The sequence below is a fragment of the Odocoileus virginianus genome, chromosome 9, assembly GCF_023699985.2.
Source record: "Odocoileus virginianus isolate 20LAN1187 ecotype Illinois chromosome 9, Ovbor_1.2, whole genome shotgun sequence".
Taxonomy (NCBI): Eukaryota; Metazoa; Chordata; class Mammalia; order Artiodactyla; family Cervidae; genus Odocoileus; species Odocoileus virginianus.
Window position 1 is genome coordinate 22,873,979 of NC_069682.1, and position 20,773 is coordinate 22,894,751.

Sequence of the window (20,773 nt, forward strand, 5' to 3'; positions counted from 1 at the left end):
ATCTGTGAGAAGAGTGGCTTCTTCATTCAACCTTTTTTCTCTTTTTTTGGCCTCAAAGCATGGCATGAGGGATCTTAGCTCCCTGACCAGGGATCAGACAGGTGTTCCCTGCAGTGGAAGGGTGGAGTCTTAATCACTGAACTGCCAGGGAAGTCCCTTCATTCAGTATTTACTCACATGTCATCTTATCTGAAGTGGGCTCACCCTCTCTGAAACATCATTTCCCTTGTTGTTAGGTTTACCATATCCTGCCTTATTTCCTTACAGTGGACTACAGATTTTCCTTGGCTTATGATGGGGTTATGTCCTGATAAACCCATGATAACTTTAAAGTATCATAAATTGAAAATGCATTTAACACATCTAACCTACTGAACACTATAGCTGAGCCTAACTTACCTTACACATACTCTGAACACTTGCATTCACTTACAGGTGGGCAAAGTCATTTAACAGCAAGCCTGTTTTATAATACAGTTTGAATATCTCATGTAATTGATTGAATACTGTGCTGAAAGTGAAAAACAGAATGGTTGTCTGGGTCCAGAACAGTTTTAAGTGTCTTGGTTGTTCACCCTGGTGGTTACATGGCTGACTGGCAGCATCACAGGAGATTGTCTACCGTGTATCACTAGCCCAGGAAGAGATCAGAATTCAAAATTTGAAGTTGGGTTTCTACTGAACGAATAGTACTTGCGCATCATCAAAGAGTCAAAAAACATAAGTCAAACCATTTTAATTCGGGGACCATTCATCGTTACTGCCTGATGTAATATATGCTTGTATGTTTACTGGGGCACCCCTGTCTCTCTCTGACTCATAAAGGATACGAGAGAGCAGATGTCTCATTTTGTTAGGTGTGTTTTCAAGCTTTAATATAGAACCTACATATAGTTAGATGCTCAGTAGATATGTGTTGAATATATTAATGAACTGTAGTAGGTGATGTGGTTGTTTATATTTGAATGCATTTTTACATGCACTAGTTTATTTGATTTCATGAAGTAGCAATCAACAGGGGGGCTCGTTTCTTTTCTTGCACAAACAGCTGTAAAGAAAGGGTTCCATCCTCACAAGATGGCTGCAGTGAAATCCTTGGTTGTTTGGTATATGATGAGCATCGCAGAGAGGATGAGGGAACGTCTGGCAGCAACGAGATATTCGTTATCCTCATTGTGGTGAATGTTTCATGGATACAGGCGTGTATCAGAACTTACCACGTTTTGTGCATTTTATTTTTTAATTTATTTATTTATCTTCGGTTGTGTTGGGTCTTCGTTACTGTGTGTGGGCTTTCTCTCGTGCAGAGACCGGGGGCTCCCCTCTAGTCGCAGGTCTGTGGGCTCCTCATTGAGGTGGCTTCGCTTGTCGTGGTTCTAGGGCCCTCCCTGGGCGCAGCCTAAGTAGTTGTGGCTTGAGGGCTTCATGGCGCCATGGCGTGTGGAATCTTCTCAGGTCGAGGATCGAACCTGTGTCCCCTGTATGGGCAGGCGGATTCTTATCCACTGTACCACCAGGGAGTCTGTACATTTTAAATATGTACGATTTACTGTATGTTATTTTCTCTCATAAAACTGGGATGGGGGAGCTCTGTTTGTTGGGGATTTTCAGCCGCACTGCACTGCTTTGGGGCAAGTTTCCCCCACCAGGGATCAAACCTGTGCCCTCAGCAGTGAAATCACAGAGTCTTATCCACTGGACCACCAGGTAATGCCCTAAAGTTGTTTCGAAAAAAAGAAAATTAGTTAACTTTCAGATCAGGCAATACTTTAATGGCAGAGTTTGGTTGGAGCCACATCGGCAGATCCCTTGGGTCTTTGTTAACGGTAACAATGTACAGTTTTATTTTTGTATACCTCCATGTTGGAAAAGGAACTTTGATTTTAAAGTTTGGAGATGTTCTCTATCACTTATGTCCCCAAACAGCCAAAAGTATTGGGTAGTATTTGAGGAATTGCAGGTTTATGGAACTTTCAGATGAGCAAGTTAAAAGAATTAAATGATTTGACCAAACAGCAGATTTGGCATAAGAAGTAGAAACGAAATAACCCTGAATTTTGTTTCTCAGCCTAAAAGCCTTTCTCTTCCTTCCATTCTTTATTGGCAAATTGTAACTTTTTTCCCCAAAGTACTGAAATTATCTGCTTCTCCAAGTCTTTTGAGCTTGTTTTCTTTTTCCCTTTTGTGAATGAGGTATTCTAAATGCCTTCTGGCACATACAAGACTCATTACGAAACTCTTTTTATAAAATTTGCTATTTAAGGGAGGGACCCTCTATTGAAAAAAGTATCAATAGAACTGAAGTCAGTAAAGGGTATCAGCCAGATGAATGTGTCAGGTCAAATTAAGGCTGAAATTCCACCTGATGTAGTCAAGTAAGCCACACTTCAATAAACCTGTTCCTGAGAAAGCAGCTGCTCTCAAATTGATCAATATTTTTTCTAGTTAAATGAAGACATTTTTAAAGTTTCCTGCTGTGTACTACTGAGTACCTACTGAATGCAAAGTATTCAGAAGGATGCAAAGAGGTCAGCCTAACTCTCAAGGAGACTGAATAGAATAAATGACAAGTATTTTGGAAAGTAAGGAAAGCATACAAGACCATTTTTTTTTGTTTTTTCTGAATTGTTACTGAATCTACCTTTTAGCTTTTTAAAAAGTTTTTATTTTTTATTTGGCTGTGCTGGGTCTTCACTGCTGGGCGGGCTTTTCTCTAGTTGCAGCCAGTGGGGGCTGCTCTCTAGTGTGGGTGCAGGCTTCTCATTGTGGTGGCTTTTCTTGTTGTAGAGCACAGACTCTAGGGCACATGGGCCTCCGTTCTTGTGACACCTAGGTTTAGGAGTTGTGGCGCATGGGCTTACTTGCCCTGCAGCATATAGGATCTTCCCTGCCCAGGGATCAAACCTGAGTCTCTTGCATTGGCAGATGGATTATTTACCGAGCCAGCAGGGGAGGCCCTATCTTTTAGCTTTAAATTGATTCGTTTACCTCCTTTATTTCACTTATATTCCCAAGACTCTTGGTTAAATAATTTATAATTGTGATTTTAAGTGCATTTGAATACTAATTACTAAAAGGGTATGCTTGGTGAATTCTTTCATCATCTGTATAATTTACTCGACTATTTATTATGAGAAATTGTGTGTATATGCATACATGTGTGTATATATATAATACACACACATCTCCAAATATATACACATACACACAAATATGATTTTCTTAAATTGGGACAGCGTTTTCCATCATATTTGCAAGCATCGCTTAGTAATCTTAGGCAAGCTTATTCGGGCAGAGAGAAAGAAAACAATGGAAAATGAAAACTCCAATGTGATTATTTTTCCATTTGCATCACATCTCACATCTAAACAGACACTAGGGTGTTTCCTTGAGTCTAGCTGGGAACACTGAATATTTTTAGTTTCTCTTTAGAATTTGGAGACTAGATACTATCAGTAGGAAGTTGCTAATGGAAATTGATGCTTTTGCTTCTGGCCAAGCATACCACAGAGATCACGGAGGTAACATCCAACCCATGCACAGAACATGACTTATAAACAAGAAAGTCACCGCCAAGGGTAGATTAGATATCTGTGTAGAAACAAGGTCTAGCTAGATTGCCAGATACCACTGTGACCAAAAGTTGTTTGTGTCTGCAGAATTCTGAAAGAAAAGATCCACTGCAATTTTTTACGTTTGTTATAATTTTCCATTAAGATTGTAACAATACCACAAAAATGTTTTGGTCGAAAACAAAACTCTGAAATCTTCTAAAAAATATGTCTCGTATTACTGATGGCATTTGAGCCGTGTCTCATCTGACTTGCCTGCCAGTCTTCCGCAATCCTTTGAGACTATTTTGAGACTGGATTACCCAACGCTTTAGCTTGAGCGCTCCCATTTTTTTTTTTTTTTTTTTTTTACAATATCCCCTTCCAGCTATCTGACAGAATGGCTAGAAAGTTCTCTGTTAGCACTGTCTCCAGTTCCTCTCCTGTGGTTTCTCTTGAACCTGTCCATTCCAAACTTCACTGTTCCATACAGGCAGCTGTGGTCAAGGTCTCCAGCGACCACCCTGTGTTCATCAGCCCTTTCTCATTTGATTTGTCAGCATTCAGCAGGCTGGGACTTCCTATCCTTAATACGTGAGCTTCTCCTGGCTTCCTGGACACCTCTCACTCCCAGCCGTCTTTCATTATCACCAGCCACTCCTCTTAGACCTTCTTTGTTGATTCCTTCTCAGTTTCTCACCCTTAAACGCTAGCCTCAGTGGTCTGATGGAGTCTCCTGGTGCCCCGTGTCACCTGTTTGATTGTCCTAGTCAGCTCAGGCTGTCATGACAAAATACTGTAGACTTGGTGGCTTAAACAATGGAAATGTATTTCTTCACAATTCTGGAGGCTTGGAAGTCCAAGACCAGGGGGCCAGCATGATCAGGTTCTGCTGAGCCTCTCTTCTTGGCTTGCAGATGCCTTTCCCTGGTCATCTGCATGGAGAAAGGAAGAAAGCAAGCTGTCTGGTGTCTCTTTTTATAAGGGCACTAATCCCATCATGAGAGCCCCACCCTTACCCCCTTATCCAAACAATCACCTCTCACAGTCCCCACCTCCAAATACTGTCATGTAGAGAGTTGGGACTTCAACATATGAATTTGGAAGGGGATACAAACACTCTGTGCATAACCATGATGATGACCCCTCTGGCCCAGACCTCTCTCCTGAAGTCCCCAGATATGTATTTCATATCACCTATTTGATACCTCAGATTTCTCAGGTGGCTCAGTGGTAAAGAATCCACCTACCAATACAACAGACGTGGGTTTGATCCCTGGGTCAAGAAGATCCCCTGGAGAAGGAAATTACAACCCACTCCAGTATTGCTGCCTGGAAAATCACATAGACAGAGGAGCCTGCAGGGCTACAGTCCATGAAGTCACAGAGTCAGACGGGACTGAGCAACTGAGCATGCACACTCTTGACATCTCACCCTTAACAAGTCTAGAAATAAACTTCTAATTCCCCCAACCAAACCTACTTCTTCCAACATCAGTACATTGCAGCCCTCTCCTACCAGCTGCTCACTCCCAAACCCTGCCATTCTCCTTGACTCTTCTTTTAAAAATCTCATCCCATGTCGAGTCTTTCAGGAAATCACTTCACTGTGCTGTCAGACTCTATGCAGAAATCTGACCACTTCGTACACCTCTGATCCTCTGCTTAGGTCCAAACCACCATAACCTGTCCCCTGGATTATTGCCTTATGTTCTTGTGGTCTTCTGATGTTAATCTTTGTCCCATGTAGTCAGTGCTTAAAAAAGCAGCCCTGGTAAATAAATCTCACCTTGTCTCACCTCTGCACACAACCCTCTGTTGTTTCCCCAGCTCATGGAGAGTAAACAGTCTACACGGTCTGACCACTTGCTCCCTTCCTGATCTCATCTCCATCCATTTGCCATCTCTCTGTCTTCCAAATGCTAGTCCTTTGCATGCCCCAGGCATGCTCCTGACCCAAGACTCCTCTCTCTGTCTGGACTGTTCTTCTCCCAGATTTCTTCACCCTAATATCTGTAAGCCTGGCTCCCACCCTTCTTTCAAATACCTTATCAGCAGGACATCCAACTACTGGGAATAAAATAGCAATCCAGCCGCTCCCACCCCACTGCTATCTGCCCCCCACACCCTGTTTTGTTTTACTCCCTGTTGTTTGGCACAATCTCCACTCTCCTCTATGACCTTATTGTCTATGTACATCAGTGGAAACAGACCTCTGAGCTTACCGCTGTACCCCCAGTATAGAAGGCTGGCCAGCACATGCAGGTACTCAATAAATACTTCTAGAAGGAGAGAGATCTGTCTGTCACGGTACTGATTCTGCTGAAGTGAATGCAGTGCTGCTGCTCTCAATCTGAAACCGCCCCAAGTTTCATAAACATTTCTCCCTAGAGCTTTCATTTCAGGATCAAAATAACAATTGAGTCTGCCTTTGCTTTTAGTTGTTTTAGCCAGCGTAAGCATGCTGTGTAGGTTGAAGTACTTGTCCTATGGAAAGAGAACATACTCTGTGTTTCTCCCTTCTGGTATGCTTGTTTTAAAGCATGATGTTTATGTATCAGTTGAATTGCTATTATAGAAGATAAAGCTGAGAGAATGCACAGATGCTTGGACACGGTAGCAATTGGGGTTGGGTCTTGTTTCTCCAGGTTACCTCCAGCCCAGGGGAGGGACTCTGCATGTCCAATGTGTGTTGTGATGGGGCAGCCCAAGACAGCTTTGCTTGATAAATTCTTTAGCTATTAAAGCAGGTAGAAGTGTTGTGGGCGTATTGCCATTCCCAGGGATTACAGTAGGAGCACAAATGATGGGACTTTCCTGGTGGTTTGGTGGTTAGGACTTCTCACTTCCACTGCAGGGGCCACAGGTTTGGTCCCTCGTCAGGGAACTAAGACCCCACATGCCACATGACGCAGCCAAAAAAATAGGAAAAGAATAACAACAATTGTCATTTTGATCTTGAGGCATTTAGGGGTGGGGAGGAGGGGCTCTTGCCTCTGAAAGCAAGGAGAAAGGTGATTGGGGATCACCAGATCTGCTTGATCTGGAAGCAGGGGTTGCGTTTTGCCCGCAGTGATGGGGAGACTGGGGATACAGATCTTAGCAGGCCACTTTGTCATCACGTCCCTCCCCACCCACTGCTCCCAGGCTGCTTTTACCACCCTCGGACATCTGTTCTTGATTGTGCTCGTGTGCTGGAGGACAGAAGCTGCTTTCAAAAGGCAGCGCCGAAACTTCAAAGGGGAAAAGGGGAGGAGGAGGAAGTAGCCATGTGTCACATCTCTGAAATGCCCTTCGAAAGGACCAGGGGACAACAGAAGGTAAAGGTACAATAAAGTCCCTCGGGGTCTTTTGAGGACAGACTGGAAAGCTCAGCTCATCAAGCCCAGCCCTGGAGAGTCACGTCCTGGGACCCAGCGCTCAGGGCCAGCCCCTCCTTAGAGCCCCTGCGGGCTGGAGGCCAGGTGTCGGAGAGAGACCGTGGCCCCATCTCCTAACCCTCTTGTACCTGGAGTTCCACTGGCTGTATCTCTCTCCTTTCCCACTTGCTTGTAAAGCAAGAACCAACGTATTATTATAAGAATACCTCTTATGGGACTTCCCTGGGGCTGAGCCTCCACACTCCCAGCGCAGGTACCCTGGGTTTGATCCCTGGTTAGGGTACTAGATCACATATTCCACAGCTCAAAGCTGCAACTAAGACCTGGCATGAAAGAAAGAGGAGAAGGAGGGAGAGAGGAAAGAAGGAAGGAAGGAAGGAAGGAAGAAAAAGAGCAAGCAAGAAAAAAAAAAAAGCTCTTACAGAGATTTACAAAGCTTTGTAAAGCGCCTTCCAGCCAGGACGAGTGCCATTTTTCAATGGCACTTTCATTTTTCAACCCAGCTTGGCGTACTTGACCGCCAGATCCATCTTCACCCCATTCTCTGTCCTCTCTGACTCACACACCCTCACACACATGACTACAATCCTGAGCACCCATCTGGGGCTTAGAGAAATGGGGACACTTTCCACAGTGCTGTCTCTTGAGACCCCCTTTATTCCTCCAGGCAGGGCTGAAAAGGACATTTCAGATCTCTCCATTGGGGCAGGATGTGGAGAGGGCCAAAGACAGGAGACCCCAAAGAGGCTTCCAGAAGAGTCACACCCTCTGGCATGGGCCTGAGGACATGGGAGGAGCAGGACAGGGAGTGGAAGCGGGTGGGCAGGAGCAGGAAGAGCCTCACCCACCTCGCGCTCCATCACTTGCCCACTCCAGGCTGGAGTCCCGCCGGATTTGTCTGGGAGAGTCCACAGGGCAGCTGGGGCCGCTTATGGTGGAGGGGACATGTACAGCAGCCTGGGAAAGCCTGTTAAAAATCTCAGAAGAATCCGATAGTGAACAAATAGCAGAACAATTAGTGCATAATCATCATGGTAAAAATGTGAAGCTGAAATTGTCACCAAAGCAGTCCACCCATGTGTACACCGTGGAGACACGAAAAACAGCTCAGCGTGACTCAACTTTCCTGCCAACATTCAACCAAAAATAAAATGAGTAAATCTCTGGAGAAGTAGAGGACCTTCAGGTACCCACATGTGTGAGGACCACTCAAAAAATAGACATAAAGTCAGCTGTCAGTAGAGGATGCTATTCCTAGCCCATGTTTGGGAAACATCCCTCATACTTCTGTGTCACACAGGAGCCTGCCCGGGGCAAGAACACAGAGCCTCCTACCCCAAATGTCTAAATGTTTTTAAAGCTGGAAATCCGGCTGACCCCTATTAGGTGGAGTATGTTCTAGCCTCATGCTTTGACCAGCGTACCTTCGTAACAACCTCTCAAGGCAGATTTGATTTTATTATTTTTGAAATTCTCAGAGTTCTCTGCTTGATCATGAGGTGGAGGAGCTCTGCCTCACCCTCAACCTGCAGCAGCCCAGCTTCTTTCTGATTCTCCCTCCGTCTTTCTCTCTCTGTTTTTTTTTTTTTGGCCGCACCACGGGCATGCGGGATCTTGTGTTCCTGACCAGGGATCAAACCTGTACTCCGTGCATTGAAAGCATGGAGTCTCAACCCCTGGGCCGTCAGGGAGGTCCCCTCTCCCACCAGCTGCTTTCACATTTCACTTGTAAGTGATGCTCACCTGCCGACACAAGCTCCCTACACACTCCCTGCAGACGGCAGAGCCTTGGTCCCCACCCTCAGCGCTTGGGGGTGCACACGCCGATGTTGGGGGTGGGGAGTGGCTCCGGAGTGTAGCCCCCCGGGACAAGCCTCTTTGTCACCTTCTTCTCCAGCCCCTTACTCCATCAGGACTTTACACGCAGAAGCCCCGCCCTTCCATCAGATATGTATAACTGAGCCACTTTGCGGCTGTACTGCAGAAATTAACACAGCGTTATAAATCAACTGTACTTCAATTAAAAAAAAAAAATCAAATCACTGGCATTGAGAGAGACTGACGATTCCTCTGCGAGCTGGCATGGGTTAGTTCCTTTATGTTTCTCACGTGATGGAGCAAGTCTTTTTTAAAAGCATTGAAATGAAGGCCAGTGAAATGTGAATTCCCTGAACGGCCCACACCCTCTTTCTCACCACTCAGCACAAAACATTCTGAGCCTCCCCCTCAGGCACCCAGAAAGAAGCTGAAAAAAAGAGCCCCGAGGAGGGCCAGCCGCTTGGCGCGTGCCGCACCCTCCCTGTCCGTCACGCTTGCAGCTGCTCTGCCTTCTCCACAGACCTGGGGGCAGAAGAGCCAGGAGGGGGATGTGAGTGTTCCCGAATATTTGTCAGTGGCTGCCTGTGCTCAGAACATCACCCTCCGACTGACCGAAGCGCTCCCCGATTTCAGGTCTTATTACGTGTGTGTGCACCCCCAGGCCTGAGGGTGGCAAAGGCCAGCCATTTGCAAAAGGATGGGTTTTTATCCCCCATGTATTTCCATGAGGTGCTGGAAAAGTGGATGAGTCCCCTCAGAGTGAAGAGACAGACAGACTAGAATTACTGGGGACAGGGACCCTGGCGGAAGGCTGGGCCTCAGAAGGAAACTAGGATGTGGAGTCCAGAAACGAGGGTGGGGAAGGGAAAGATGTAGGAAGAGGCGGCACCAAAGGCTCTTTGGAGTCCAAGCATTTCCACTTCTTGCTTTTAAAACATGAAGTTGATCAGTGGCTAGTGGGAAACCTTCTACAAAGTACCGGAAACTCAGCTGAGTGTTCCGTGATGACCTAGAGGGGTGGGATGGGGGTGGTGGTGGGAGTGATGCCTTCGAGGGAGGGAGCCGACTGACTTTGTTGTACAGCAGAAACTAACACCACATTTTTGTAAAGCAATTATAGTCCAGTTTTTAGAAACAACGTGAATTTGAAACGTAGGAAGTCTGTCCAATGAAATGGAGTCACGGCTATGGGCCTACTGGCGTTTGTTTACAGCATTAGTCATCACAGGATGATAGTAGTGTTTTGTCACTCACCTGACTTTGGCTGTGAAAGTGTAAAGAAGCAGCAATGTTCCCATTTACCCCGAAAGTTTCCTCTGGGAACTGTTGATGATCCTGATGTTTGCTGGCCAGAGGGGAAAAGAAGTTCGGCCCGTCACACCTCCCAAAGCCTTTTCCTCCCAACTCGGGGACCAGACAGGTGGTATCTTTTCAAGTAGGCTAATTTTCACATAGTAGTAGAAAATAAATTATGAATAATAAAATTCATAGATCTACAGGTAACTTCTATAAAAACTATCATTTCATACTGAAAAGTTTTCTAAAGATATATTCATTCATCCAAAATAATTACTGGTTATTATTATGTAAAACACTACTACTTTAACGTAGAAGAAAATAGATTTCCAGTTAACTCAGATGGTTTCTCACTAATGTCCATAATCTCTGGGCTTAAATCTGCTAATCAGTATGATTGAGAACCATGCACAATGTTTAAATCTCCTAGTAGGGATGGGTATATACATTTGATTTGTAGCGAAGTCTTTCTAATACTTTGTAAACATTCTTTGGCAATTCTATGAAGTTGCGCTTTTCATATCCCTAAAAGGCCAATTAATTTTTTTCTGGGGCCCTGATTGTTGTCCTTTTATACGTATACTGTATATGTATACATACATATATAGTACATACAGTATATGTGTATGTATTACCCTGACTGCCTCGGGATCTTTGATTTGAGGTCTGCAGCTTCTCCCTAGTCATGGTGTGTAGTCTAGTTGCGGCATATGGGCTTCGTTTCTGGATCTTGGTTCCCAGTGACTGAGTGAAGTCGTTCAGTCGTGTCTGACTGTTGGCCACCCCATGGACTGTAGCTTACCAGGGTCCTCCCTCCATGGGATTCTCCAGGCAAGAATACTGGAGTGGGTTGCCATTTCCTTCTCCAGGGGATCTTCCCGACTGAGGGATTGAACCCGGGTCTCCTGCATTTCAGGCAGACGCTTTAACCTCTGAGCCACCAGGGAAGCCCAAGAACAGGGATCAAACCCAGGTCCCCTTCCCTGGAAGGTGGATTCTTAACCACTGGACCACCAGGAAATTCCCTACAATATTTAACTTTTATACATGGGTTGCTCCACAATTATGACTCTGTAAGTGAAAGTCGCTCAGTTGTGTCTGACTCTTTGCAACCTCATGGACTATTCAGTTCATGGAATTCTCCAGGCCACAATACTAGGGTGGATAGCCTTTCCCTTTTCCAGGGGATCTTCCCAACCCAGGGATCAAACCCAGGTCTCCTGCATTGCAGGCGGATTCTTTACCAGCTGAGCCACAAGGGAAGCCCCATGACTCTGTAAAGCACAATCTAAATTAGAATTTCTCTTAAAATTGCTGTAGCAATTTTTCAGTCCCTCATTAAGACTCTCCAGAGGGTCTCCCGTAGTTGCCTAGTTATAACTAGTAGAAGATAAATCAGTTAAAAGACTTAATGGAGTCTTGCCTTGGCTTTAAATATCACATGTCTGAAAGACATAAGAAAATATCTGATTGATGTCATCCACCTAAAATACCGCAGCAAAGATTTGGTCTTTACCTAAATCAAAGTAAAATCTAAGAGTAGTTATTCCAGAAAAAAGGAGCATCCAGACTTAACGTGGAGAATAAATTTTCTATTATCATTCTCTTCTTTGTAAGACAATGCTTGCCATCTTGCTTTGTCCCCTACTTGAAAAGCTCTTCCCTAGGAAGAGGTGTGGCAGCATGCGTCCTCTCAGGATGTGAAACGTTTCTGACATCAGGGGGCATGCTAGCGTTTTTCAAGGAACATATGCGGCCTGGTCTTCAAATTGCTGCTGTGTCTGAAACAAACTGTCAGCTGGTGTCAGATCTGAATTGTCAAGGTCTAAATAACAGGGTCATTTTATGGAACCACTGTGTGGGTCAGAACACAGGGTGTGACCCGTGGTTTACCGTCGTACGTCCCCGTCCTGGCATGGTGCCGGCATAGTATAGGGGCTGGTCTCGTGAATGAATGAAGTCATTTCTGCAGGTCCCTCCAAGCTACATTTCAGTGCATTACACTTCTTGTTGTTCTTTTTATTTCCTTTCTTTTTTTCTTGATAACTGATTTTTTTTTTTTTTTTAAGTTTTTGGCCATACTTTGCAGCATGTGGGATCTTATTCCCCAACCAGGGATAGAACCCGTGCTTCCTGCAGTGCAAGCATGGAGCCTTAACCACTGTACTGCCAGGAAAGTCCCCTTCACTTCTGTTTTTAAGTCAGAGGACTCTTAAATTCAGTCTCTTAAGGATATGCCACGATATTAGCCACTGGAATCTTTCACTTATTTTAAATACCAATGTCTGCCCCATTTCAGATACCAATTTACATTCTGCCAGCTCCACTGAAAGTTTAATATGTTCCCCTCCTGTGGCCCATCTCTTCTGTCTTGAAAAATTACCCAATTAACTGAGTAGGAACCCTAATTGGCCAGTCTGTTTAGATCTGTGGTAGTTACTTTTTAAGATGATCAAATCAAAGCATACTAATTGAGAAAATGTAAAAAATATAGAAAATCTTGATGAAGAGGACATCACCCATGAACTTAACCACCCGAAGACAACCTCTCTGGACATTCATCAAATAGGTAAACTTAACTATGAACCTGGGGAAACCAAGGTTCAGACCGATATAAATCAATAATTTACTTTCATACTGAAGTTTTTGTTTTTAACTTTGTAGTCTTATTCTTAAGGAGTCAAAATTGTCATAAACTTCAGGCCCCACAAGACTTGGGTCCATCACTGCCATTAAGGTGATTAACTGATTTTTTAAAAATCTGGTTCCTTTCTGTTTCATAATATACTTTGCCACTTAACAAAATACAACTTTATTTCTCATTGCCATTTTCATTTAGAATTCCTTTTAATAACAGTGTAGTGTTGCAGTGTGGAGAAGGCAATGGCACCCCACTCCAGTACTCTTGCCTGGAAAATCCCATGGACGGAGGAGCCTGGTGGGCTGCAGTCCATGGGGTCGCTAAGAGTCGGACACGACTGAGCAACTTCACTTTGATTTTTCACTTTCATGGATTGGAGAAGGAAATGGCAACCCACTCCAGTGTTCTTGCCTGGAGAATCCCAGGGACGGGGGAGCCTGGTGGGCTGCCGTCTATGGGGTCTCACAGAATCGGACATGACTGAAGTGACTTAGCAGCAGCAGTGTTACAGTGAGTGGATGTTTCATAGATGAATTGACTTATTAAGTGAATCCTGAATCCTCTAATGTTGGAATCCACTCCCCCCTCCCCATCTCCTGTTATTCTTATAAACAGTGCTTTATTAAGCATCTTGGTAAATACATCTTTGTGCATAATGTGTAGAAGTGGCTCAAACCATATGTATATTTGGGGGGCTCTTGATGCGTACTGACAAATAGCTCTTTGGAGAAGTAGCATCAACTTACTTTCCCAACATTGGTATGTGAGAAAACTCACTTCCTCATCTCCTGTCAGCACTATTTATTGTATTGTGAAAACCTTTGCTGGGACTTCCCTGGTGGCCCAGTGGTTAAGTATCCTCCTTGCAATGCAGGAGACACAGGTTTGAAACCTGGTCGGAGAACTAAGATCCCACATGCGTCAGGGCAGCTAAGCCTGCGTGCTGCAACTGCTGAGCCCAAGTGCAGCAGCTAGAGAGGCTGCCTGCAGCAAAGATCCCACTTGATGCAGCTAAGACCCAAAGTAGCCAAAATAAAATTTTTTTTTGTTAATTTCATGAGGCTATCTTTATTTTAATAATCATATTTTTTCTTATTAAACTGAAAACTGTTAGTTTTCCATCAGAAAGTACTCTTAACAGCTCTTTTTATTTTTAAGGCATTAGCCGTTTGCCATAGTTACAGTGCACATATTGATTTGCTTAGTCTTAAATTGAATTTGGAGAAACTGAGGAATTTAGGTCATTTGGAATTGTCACCATCATCTGGCTGTGAAAAATGCTATTTAGGGGAAATTGTAGAAGGCATTCCAGAAGGCAGGCACACATCAGATTAAGTTGTCCACATTACAGGGAGAATTCAATTCATTTCAACTAAAAGATGTTTGAGCAGCTACTCTACACCTAATATTTTACTATATATTACCCTCTGATGAATACAGCTAATTGTAATGCAGAATTAAAAGCCATGCTTGCAATTTCAGTAAGATGTATTTGAGAAAAATTCTTAAATAGTTAATGGAAAAGTGTTGGAGGAGTGTTTGGGAAAGTGGTTCAGAGGTAGAGTGTGTGCCAAGCAAAGAAGCGGTGAGAAAGAACTCCAAGCGGACAGCCCGGTGTGGAGAGTGGGCGTGCTTGATAAAGTCAGAGACCGGCAGAATTTCCAGCACAACTGTGATGCCCTAGGAATGTAGCATGATTTGGGGTTAATGGGCAAGAAGAGGAGGTTGGGGTGCTGTGAGAAATTACCAAAGACAGAGTATCTTAAACAGCAATGTATTTTCCACTGTTGCAGAGACTGGAAAGTTCAAGGTCAGTGACTGGGGAGGACCCACTTCCTGGTTTGCAGATTGCTATCACACTGTATCCCCACAAACCAGAGAGCAGAGATAGAAAAGAAGCTCTCCCATGTCTCTTCTTCTAAGGGTGCTATTCCCATGATGGGGTGCTCTTCCCATGGGGGGGGGGCACCCTCATGATCTAATCACCTCCCAGAGGCACCACCTCCACATACCACTACAGTAAGAATTAAGGTTTTAACATGCATTTTGGAGGAACACAAATCTTCAGTTCATAGTGAGGTCACACAGTGCAAACCCTTACATCCTATATGAAGATAAAGAACACTTTAGAAGCCATCCCAAACTCTGGAATGGACTCTGAGATTCAGAAGATTATAGCAGTGTGTGATACCACATGACCTGCCAAGTGCATTTCATTTTTTACAACATGTCACCAAAAGCTGTTGGTGACAAATGGGCTTTCCCTTTGCAGAGCCATTGAGATGGAAGAACACTTGAGGTTTCTCAGAAGGTCTGCAGATACTGTGGGGTTCCTTTCAGCACTCCTGCTTTCAGGGCTCTGGGCCTTCCTCCGCTCCCCCTAGCACGTGGATTAATTCTAACCACATGTCATCATTTACTTTGGTTGATTTCAAGACAGGAATCTTTCTTCCAAGCTGCCCCCATCATACTTCCACATCTTCCAGCAGATGGTAGGGCTAAAAGTGTGAGGATAGCTATGATGGTCCAAGAGGACAGTTGGAGGAGATGAATGTAGCTTAATGCAAAATTCAGAGGCTGTGTGCTTCCAGGGAGAGATCGTGGCTTTTGTGGCTTGATCAAATGGGATATATAAGTTAGTTAAGCCATTTTACTACCTGTAACTTGAGGCGAGCTACCTGGACCTTCCGAACTTCCTTCTCCCTTTCTGAGAAATGGGGGCATCACCCCAATCTCTTCAGAGATGCTGATTCTGTGAAATTACATGGGTACTGTTTCTGACACAGAGCAGACATCCTATAAATAAATAATTTCCCTGGTCCTCTTTCCTTCTTCATAAAAAGGGAACTTCTCATCCAAAGTCCTTCAGACTTCCTCTAAATCTGGAGCAGCCAGCCCTCGCTCAGAGTGAGGGCAGAATGCCAGGGCATGCTGAATCCCACCACCGTGCCAACAAAATGCCACCATAGATTAAGAGAGTTCCTTCTGAGTTTAAGCGTTTCTAAATACCTTTCGTGAACTGAGAAGGCAGGCTGAACCAAGTGTAAAAAGACTGCTCTCCTCTGTTCATAAAGGCATCTTTTCCATCTTCTCTGGATTTTCATGATCTGTAACTGGACTTGTGTACCCAGCTGGCAGCCGCACTAGCCAGACCCTGAGGTAACCATAGTTCAGGCCCAATTTTTTTTTTCCTTCCCTCAGAGCAGCCTACAAATTCTATTTCAAGCACACACACGTACAGAATGCACGTGTGGGAATGAAAACCAGGCCCTTCTGGGGGGAATGAGGCCGTGATATCTGACTGTAGGAAGGCCACGAGTGGTCCTTGAACAGGGGCCCCGCCCAGGCATGGTTGCGGCCCAGACCTCAAACGTGGTTCTGGCCTTCGGATATGACATTAGCAATCACATGGAGAGTCACCGCATCTCCTGTTTGGGGCAGAAACATTGCACAATCTATGGTCAGACAGGCTTGAAAGGGTTTTTTCTGTACTCTGCAAAATGTGTAGCAGTGTGGAAGTTCTGGAAAACTAACTCCTTGAAGAAGCTGAGGATCAAAACAGTGATAGAGAAGAGAGAGTGAGCTGCTTATGCTTGTATGAAAGGACTACTCTGATCAAGGAGATGGACACTTCAGAATGTGGGTCTCGTGTGTGTCCAAATCAGGAATGAGATTCCTACATCATGTTGCAAAAGCTCTTAAAGCCGGAATAGATCCCAAAATGAACATTCCTTTTGGATGACCTATATTAATAAACCATTCATTCATTCAACAAACACGTGTTAAGAACCTACTACATCACAAGTAGTATCACAAGTCAAAGGATACCAAGGCAAACAACAACAACAAAAAAACATCTTAGAAAGAATCCCTGGGACTTCCCAGGTGGTCCAGTGGTTAAGGTTCTGTGCTTCCAATGCAGGGGGCCCAGGTTCAATCCCTGGTTGGGGAACTAACATCCCACATGCTGCCCAGCTTGACCAAAAAAACCCCAAAACCTGTTTTTAAAAATGCAATTAAAAAAAAAAAATCCCTGGTGGGACTTCCCTGGTGGTCCAGTGGTTGGGATTCTGCACTTACATTGCCAAGGATGCAGGTTCAATCCCTGGTCAGGGAGCTAGGATCTTGTAAGTTGTGCAGAATGGCCAATAAGTAAACAAATAAAAAGGAGACCAGAGGAATTATTTTTTAAAAAATACCTAGTCTCATGAAGCTTCTATTTTATTAAAAAAAAAAAAAAATTCCTGCACTTCCCTGCTAGTACAGTGGAGAAGAATCCACCTGCCAATGCCAGGTACACAGGTTCCATTCCTGGTCTGGGAAGATCCCACATGCCAGGGAACAGCTAAGCTCATGTGCTTTAATTACTGAAGACCATGTGCTCAGAGCCTGTGCTCTGAAACGAGAGAAGCCACCGCAACGAGAAGCCTACCTACCTTAACTAGACTGTAGCCCCCACTCGCCTCAACCAGAGAAATCTCAGGCACAGCAATGAAGACTCAGCACAGCCAAAAATTAACAACAAAAAAAAAATCCCCAGCCCCATGAAGCTTCCACTTTTGACAATAAACACTAGTAATTGTGAATATATAGGTTAGAGTAAATAGTGAAAAGCTCTCAGGAACAGAAATGAAGCAGGAGTTGGGATATGAAATATGAGGCAGAAAGGGTGCTGAAATTTTGGAGAAGGTGGTGAGGGAAAGCATGGCTGGGAAGCTGACTTGAATGAAAGACCTGATTGATGGTTTGGATAAATATAGACCTAGATAGAAAATATTTCTCCTGGATTTTCGAGACCATTTCTCCATTGTCTTTGGTTTCTGGGCTGCTGCTGAGAAAGCGAATGCCCTTCTAACTCCCGCTTCTTCCTTTGTGACTTTCCTCCCCACCCTCTGGGAACTTGTAGGAACCTCTGTTTCTCCCCCCTGCCATCTGGAATGTCTCAGTGCCAATTCTGAGTGCCTTTAGCATTTCACGAACTTTTTTTTTTTTTTTTTTTGTGGTCACGCCTTGCAGCATGCAGGATCTTAGTTCCTTGACCGGGAATCGAACCCATGCCCCTCTTTATCAGAAGCTCCAAGTCTTAACCACAGGACCACCTGGGAAGTCCCTCCCTCCTGAACCTGTTCAGTCTGCAACCTCATGTCTTTGGTTTGGGGAGACAAAAAAAAATTCTTATAATACCTTTGAAAAACTGCTCGGTTTTTTCTGACCTCCTTACCCAAGTCCCCATTATTAGGAATTCAGAGGCTCTGAATTCAGAGGCTCTCTCTTTTTTTTTATTGGTTCTCACCCTTTTCCCACTCCTTAGTCTATTTTGGTGCCCTTTTTGAGATTTCGTCAACTTTGTCTTCGCCACTGAATTTGTCCTTTCTGTTCTCATGGTTCCCAGAGCTCGCTGTTGCTCTCCAAATGTTCCCCCTTTCTCAGACTGTCTCATTGCTTCTGAGTTTCTGTTTTCTGTTTGTTTCTAACATGAAAGAGGCTTTATGAAATGCCTGGTAATACTTGCTGGTCTGTTCATGTATAAGCGAAGCATGGTCGTACTCACTGGAAGCTCTTGTGTGTGGCCTGGGCTGCTTCATTATGGGGTGACCAGACAGAATCAGAATCTTACCTTGCTCAAAACTCTGTTGGTGTCCTCTCAGAGGACAGTCAGCTTTCCTCCAGGGCTTCCTCCAGTTTCCTGACAGAAATGTCAGCCCTTTGCCAGAACTCTGACAGAGGGGACCTCACACACCTTCACCTATGTCTAGTGAGCCAGAATCCAGTCCACTGGCTCCTCCCCTTTCAGGTTCTGCTGTGGATTTGTGGAGTTGCTTGGCTGAATGGGATGCAAAGGAGATGGGGAAACTTGTTGCTATTGTTGTATACTCACAAAGTCGTGTCCGAGTCTTTGCAACCCCATGGACTATAGCCCGCCAGGCTCTTCTGTCCATGGAATTTCCCAGGCAAGAATACTGGAGTGGGTTGCCATTTCCTTTTCCAGGGTATCTTCCTGACTCAGGGATTGAACCTGCATCTCTTGCATTGGCAGGAGGATTCTTTACCGCTGAGCCACCAGGGAAAGCGTGCTGCACCATTAAAAAAATTCAGTCAGCCCTCATGCTTTCCAGGCACTCTGCATTCCTACCTTCAGGAGGATCTAGTGCCTCATTTCCTGAGCTTCTCCAGCCCTGCAATTATGCAGAGTTCTGCTCCTGAAGACAGTTATGTGTTTGCTTGTGATTCTGCCATTTGGGCAGGGTTTCCAGGGAGGGTCTTGTTTCTGTTCTGGCAGGGCTCTCCTGGGGCCAAGGGTTCTCCCCTCAATGTGGCACACCCACATAACTGGCCGGTGGTCCTGGCTGGAGAATGGTGCCTGGTGAGGGGCATCAGTCAGGGCTCCCACTTTTTTCTTCCTGTGGCCTCCCAGCGTGGCTCAGTTAGAGTCCACAGAAGTTTGGTTCTGTGAGGATGCAGACAAGACAGGCATGCTCAACAAGAAGACAAGCTCTCATGTGCAAACATGTGCCGAGCCTCCGTTTTGCATCACACTTGCTAGCATCTCATTTACCAAAGCGAGTCCCGTGGCCAAGCCTAGACTCCAGGAGGAGGGGACTGCACTCCACAGGGGCACGATGGCTGGGAGGCATGGTTCACAGGAGCCGCATGCCCCCCAGAACTCTAAGATGCTATCATCCTGTGCTTGTGCTGGTGTAACTGATATTTTTCCACTTTCTTTCCGACACATTAGGACACCAGACTCATGTAGATATTTTCTTTGGTAGAAACATTCAATATGTAGTAAAGCCCCGGAAATATTGTAGCATTTCCACTTACAGCACATTTCTGGATGGACTATAAAGACTTAATCTAGGGATTCCCCTGGTGGTCCAGTGGTTAAGACTTAACCTTTCAATGCAGGGTGTGTGGGTTTGGTCCATGGTCCAGAAGCTAAGATCCCACATGCCTGGAGGACAAAAAACCAACACATAAAACAGAAGTAGTATTGTAACAAATTCAATAAAGACTTTAAAATAGGTCCACTTCAAAACAAATCTTAAAAGAAAAAGACTTTATGTCACTTGCCTGTTGCTATCATGATTGTGTCCCTCATTAAAGACTTGGGGAAAAAAATTCACCCAATGGGATCAGATTCCTAAATACACATTTCAAGGGAATTAAATATTGTGTTTTGCTTTAGGCCACCAAGGGTTAGCTTCTTGTCCTTTGGTTTTTAAAATAGTTAAAAATGAGCCTCTGTAACACCTGCCTTGACTCTAAAGAATAAGGTATTTACATCATAACCAGAGAGTGCGTTTCTTGAAAATTCCAAGATTACGTCTCTTGTGACATGGTTTTTTTCAAGCGCACCTGGAACATTCCTGCCTGCAGTAGGACGGAAGTGGCTTATCTTGTGCTGTGTGTCATGTGAGTCTTGAGCTGTGACTGATAACTGTGTCCATCTTGTGTGCAGGAGTTCTTTATCTCCAGTACGGAGATGAAACCAAGCAGCTCAGGATGCCGAACGAAATTACAAGTGCAGACACAATCCGTGCTCTCTTCGTAAGTGCCTTTCCACAGCAGCTCACCATGAAAATGCTGGAGTCGCCCAGTGTCGCCATTTACATCAAAGATGAAAGCAGAAATGTCTATTATGAACTAAATGATGTCAGGTAAGCGGTGATTCACATGTGTCCACCATCTTACACTGACTATTGGTACCAAGTCCCCATCTCTCCGTGTCCCAGTGAAGACAGCATGGCTGTTGTCTTAATGAGCAGGTTTACCTTATCCAGGTGTGAATCCACTCTCTGGTTTTCTAGAATTCATTGACAAAGTTTGGTTTACAGAGGTGAGGACAGACTTCTCCCACACAGATGTTTGCAGGTTATATCTGAAAAAAATGGAAAAATTGAGCCAGTCCATTGTTTATTGTAAGAGTTAGGGAAGCAGTGGCCCAGGAAGATCATATGAGTAGAAGGTTATACCTACAGGTGGAACTTAACCAACTCCTTTTCAAGGGATCTCATTCTCATAGACGGAGGCTGTGGACATTTTAGGTAATGATCCCACTGGGCCATAATTTACATGAATGAGTTAGA

The 20,773-nt window shown here is 44.6% G+C and overlaps 1 protein-coding gene across 17 annotated transcripts in view; it reads left to right on the forward strand.

The window, feature by feature from the left end:
- KIAA1217 (KIAA1217 ortholog) overlaps nt 1-20,773 on the forward strand; it is a 521,587-nt gene that overhangs the window by 377,371 nt on the left and 123,443 nt on the right. For 16 of the 17 annotated variants that reach the window (XM_070472065.1, XM_020882320.2, XM_020882318.2 and 13 more), the window contains one exon: nt 20,146-20,344. In XM_070472065.1, coding sequence (XP_070328166.1) covers nt 20,146-20,344 — 199 coding nt within the window. Of the gene's footprint in view, nt 1-9,280; nt 9,383-20,145; nt 20,345-20,773 lie in introns of those variants that run through there. The other variant, XM_070472066.1, reaches the window with a different exon arrangement.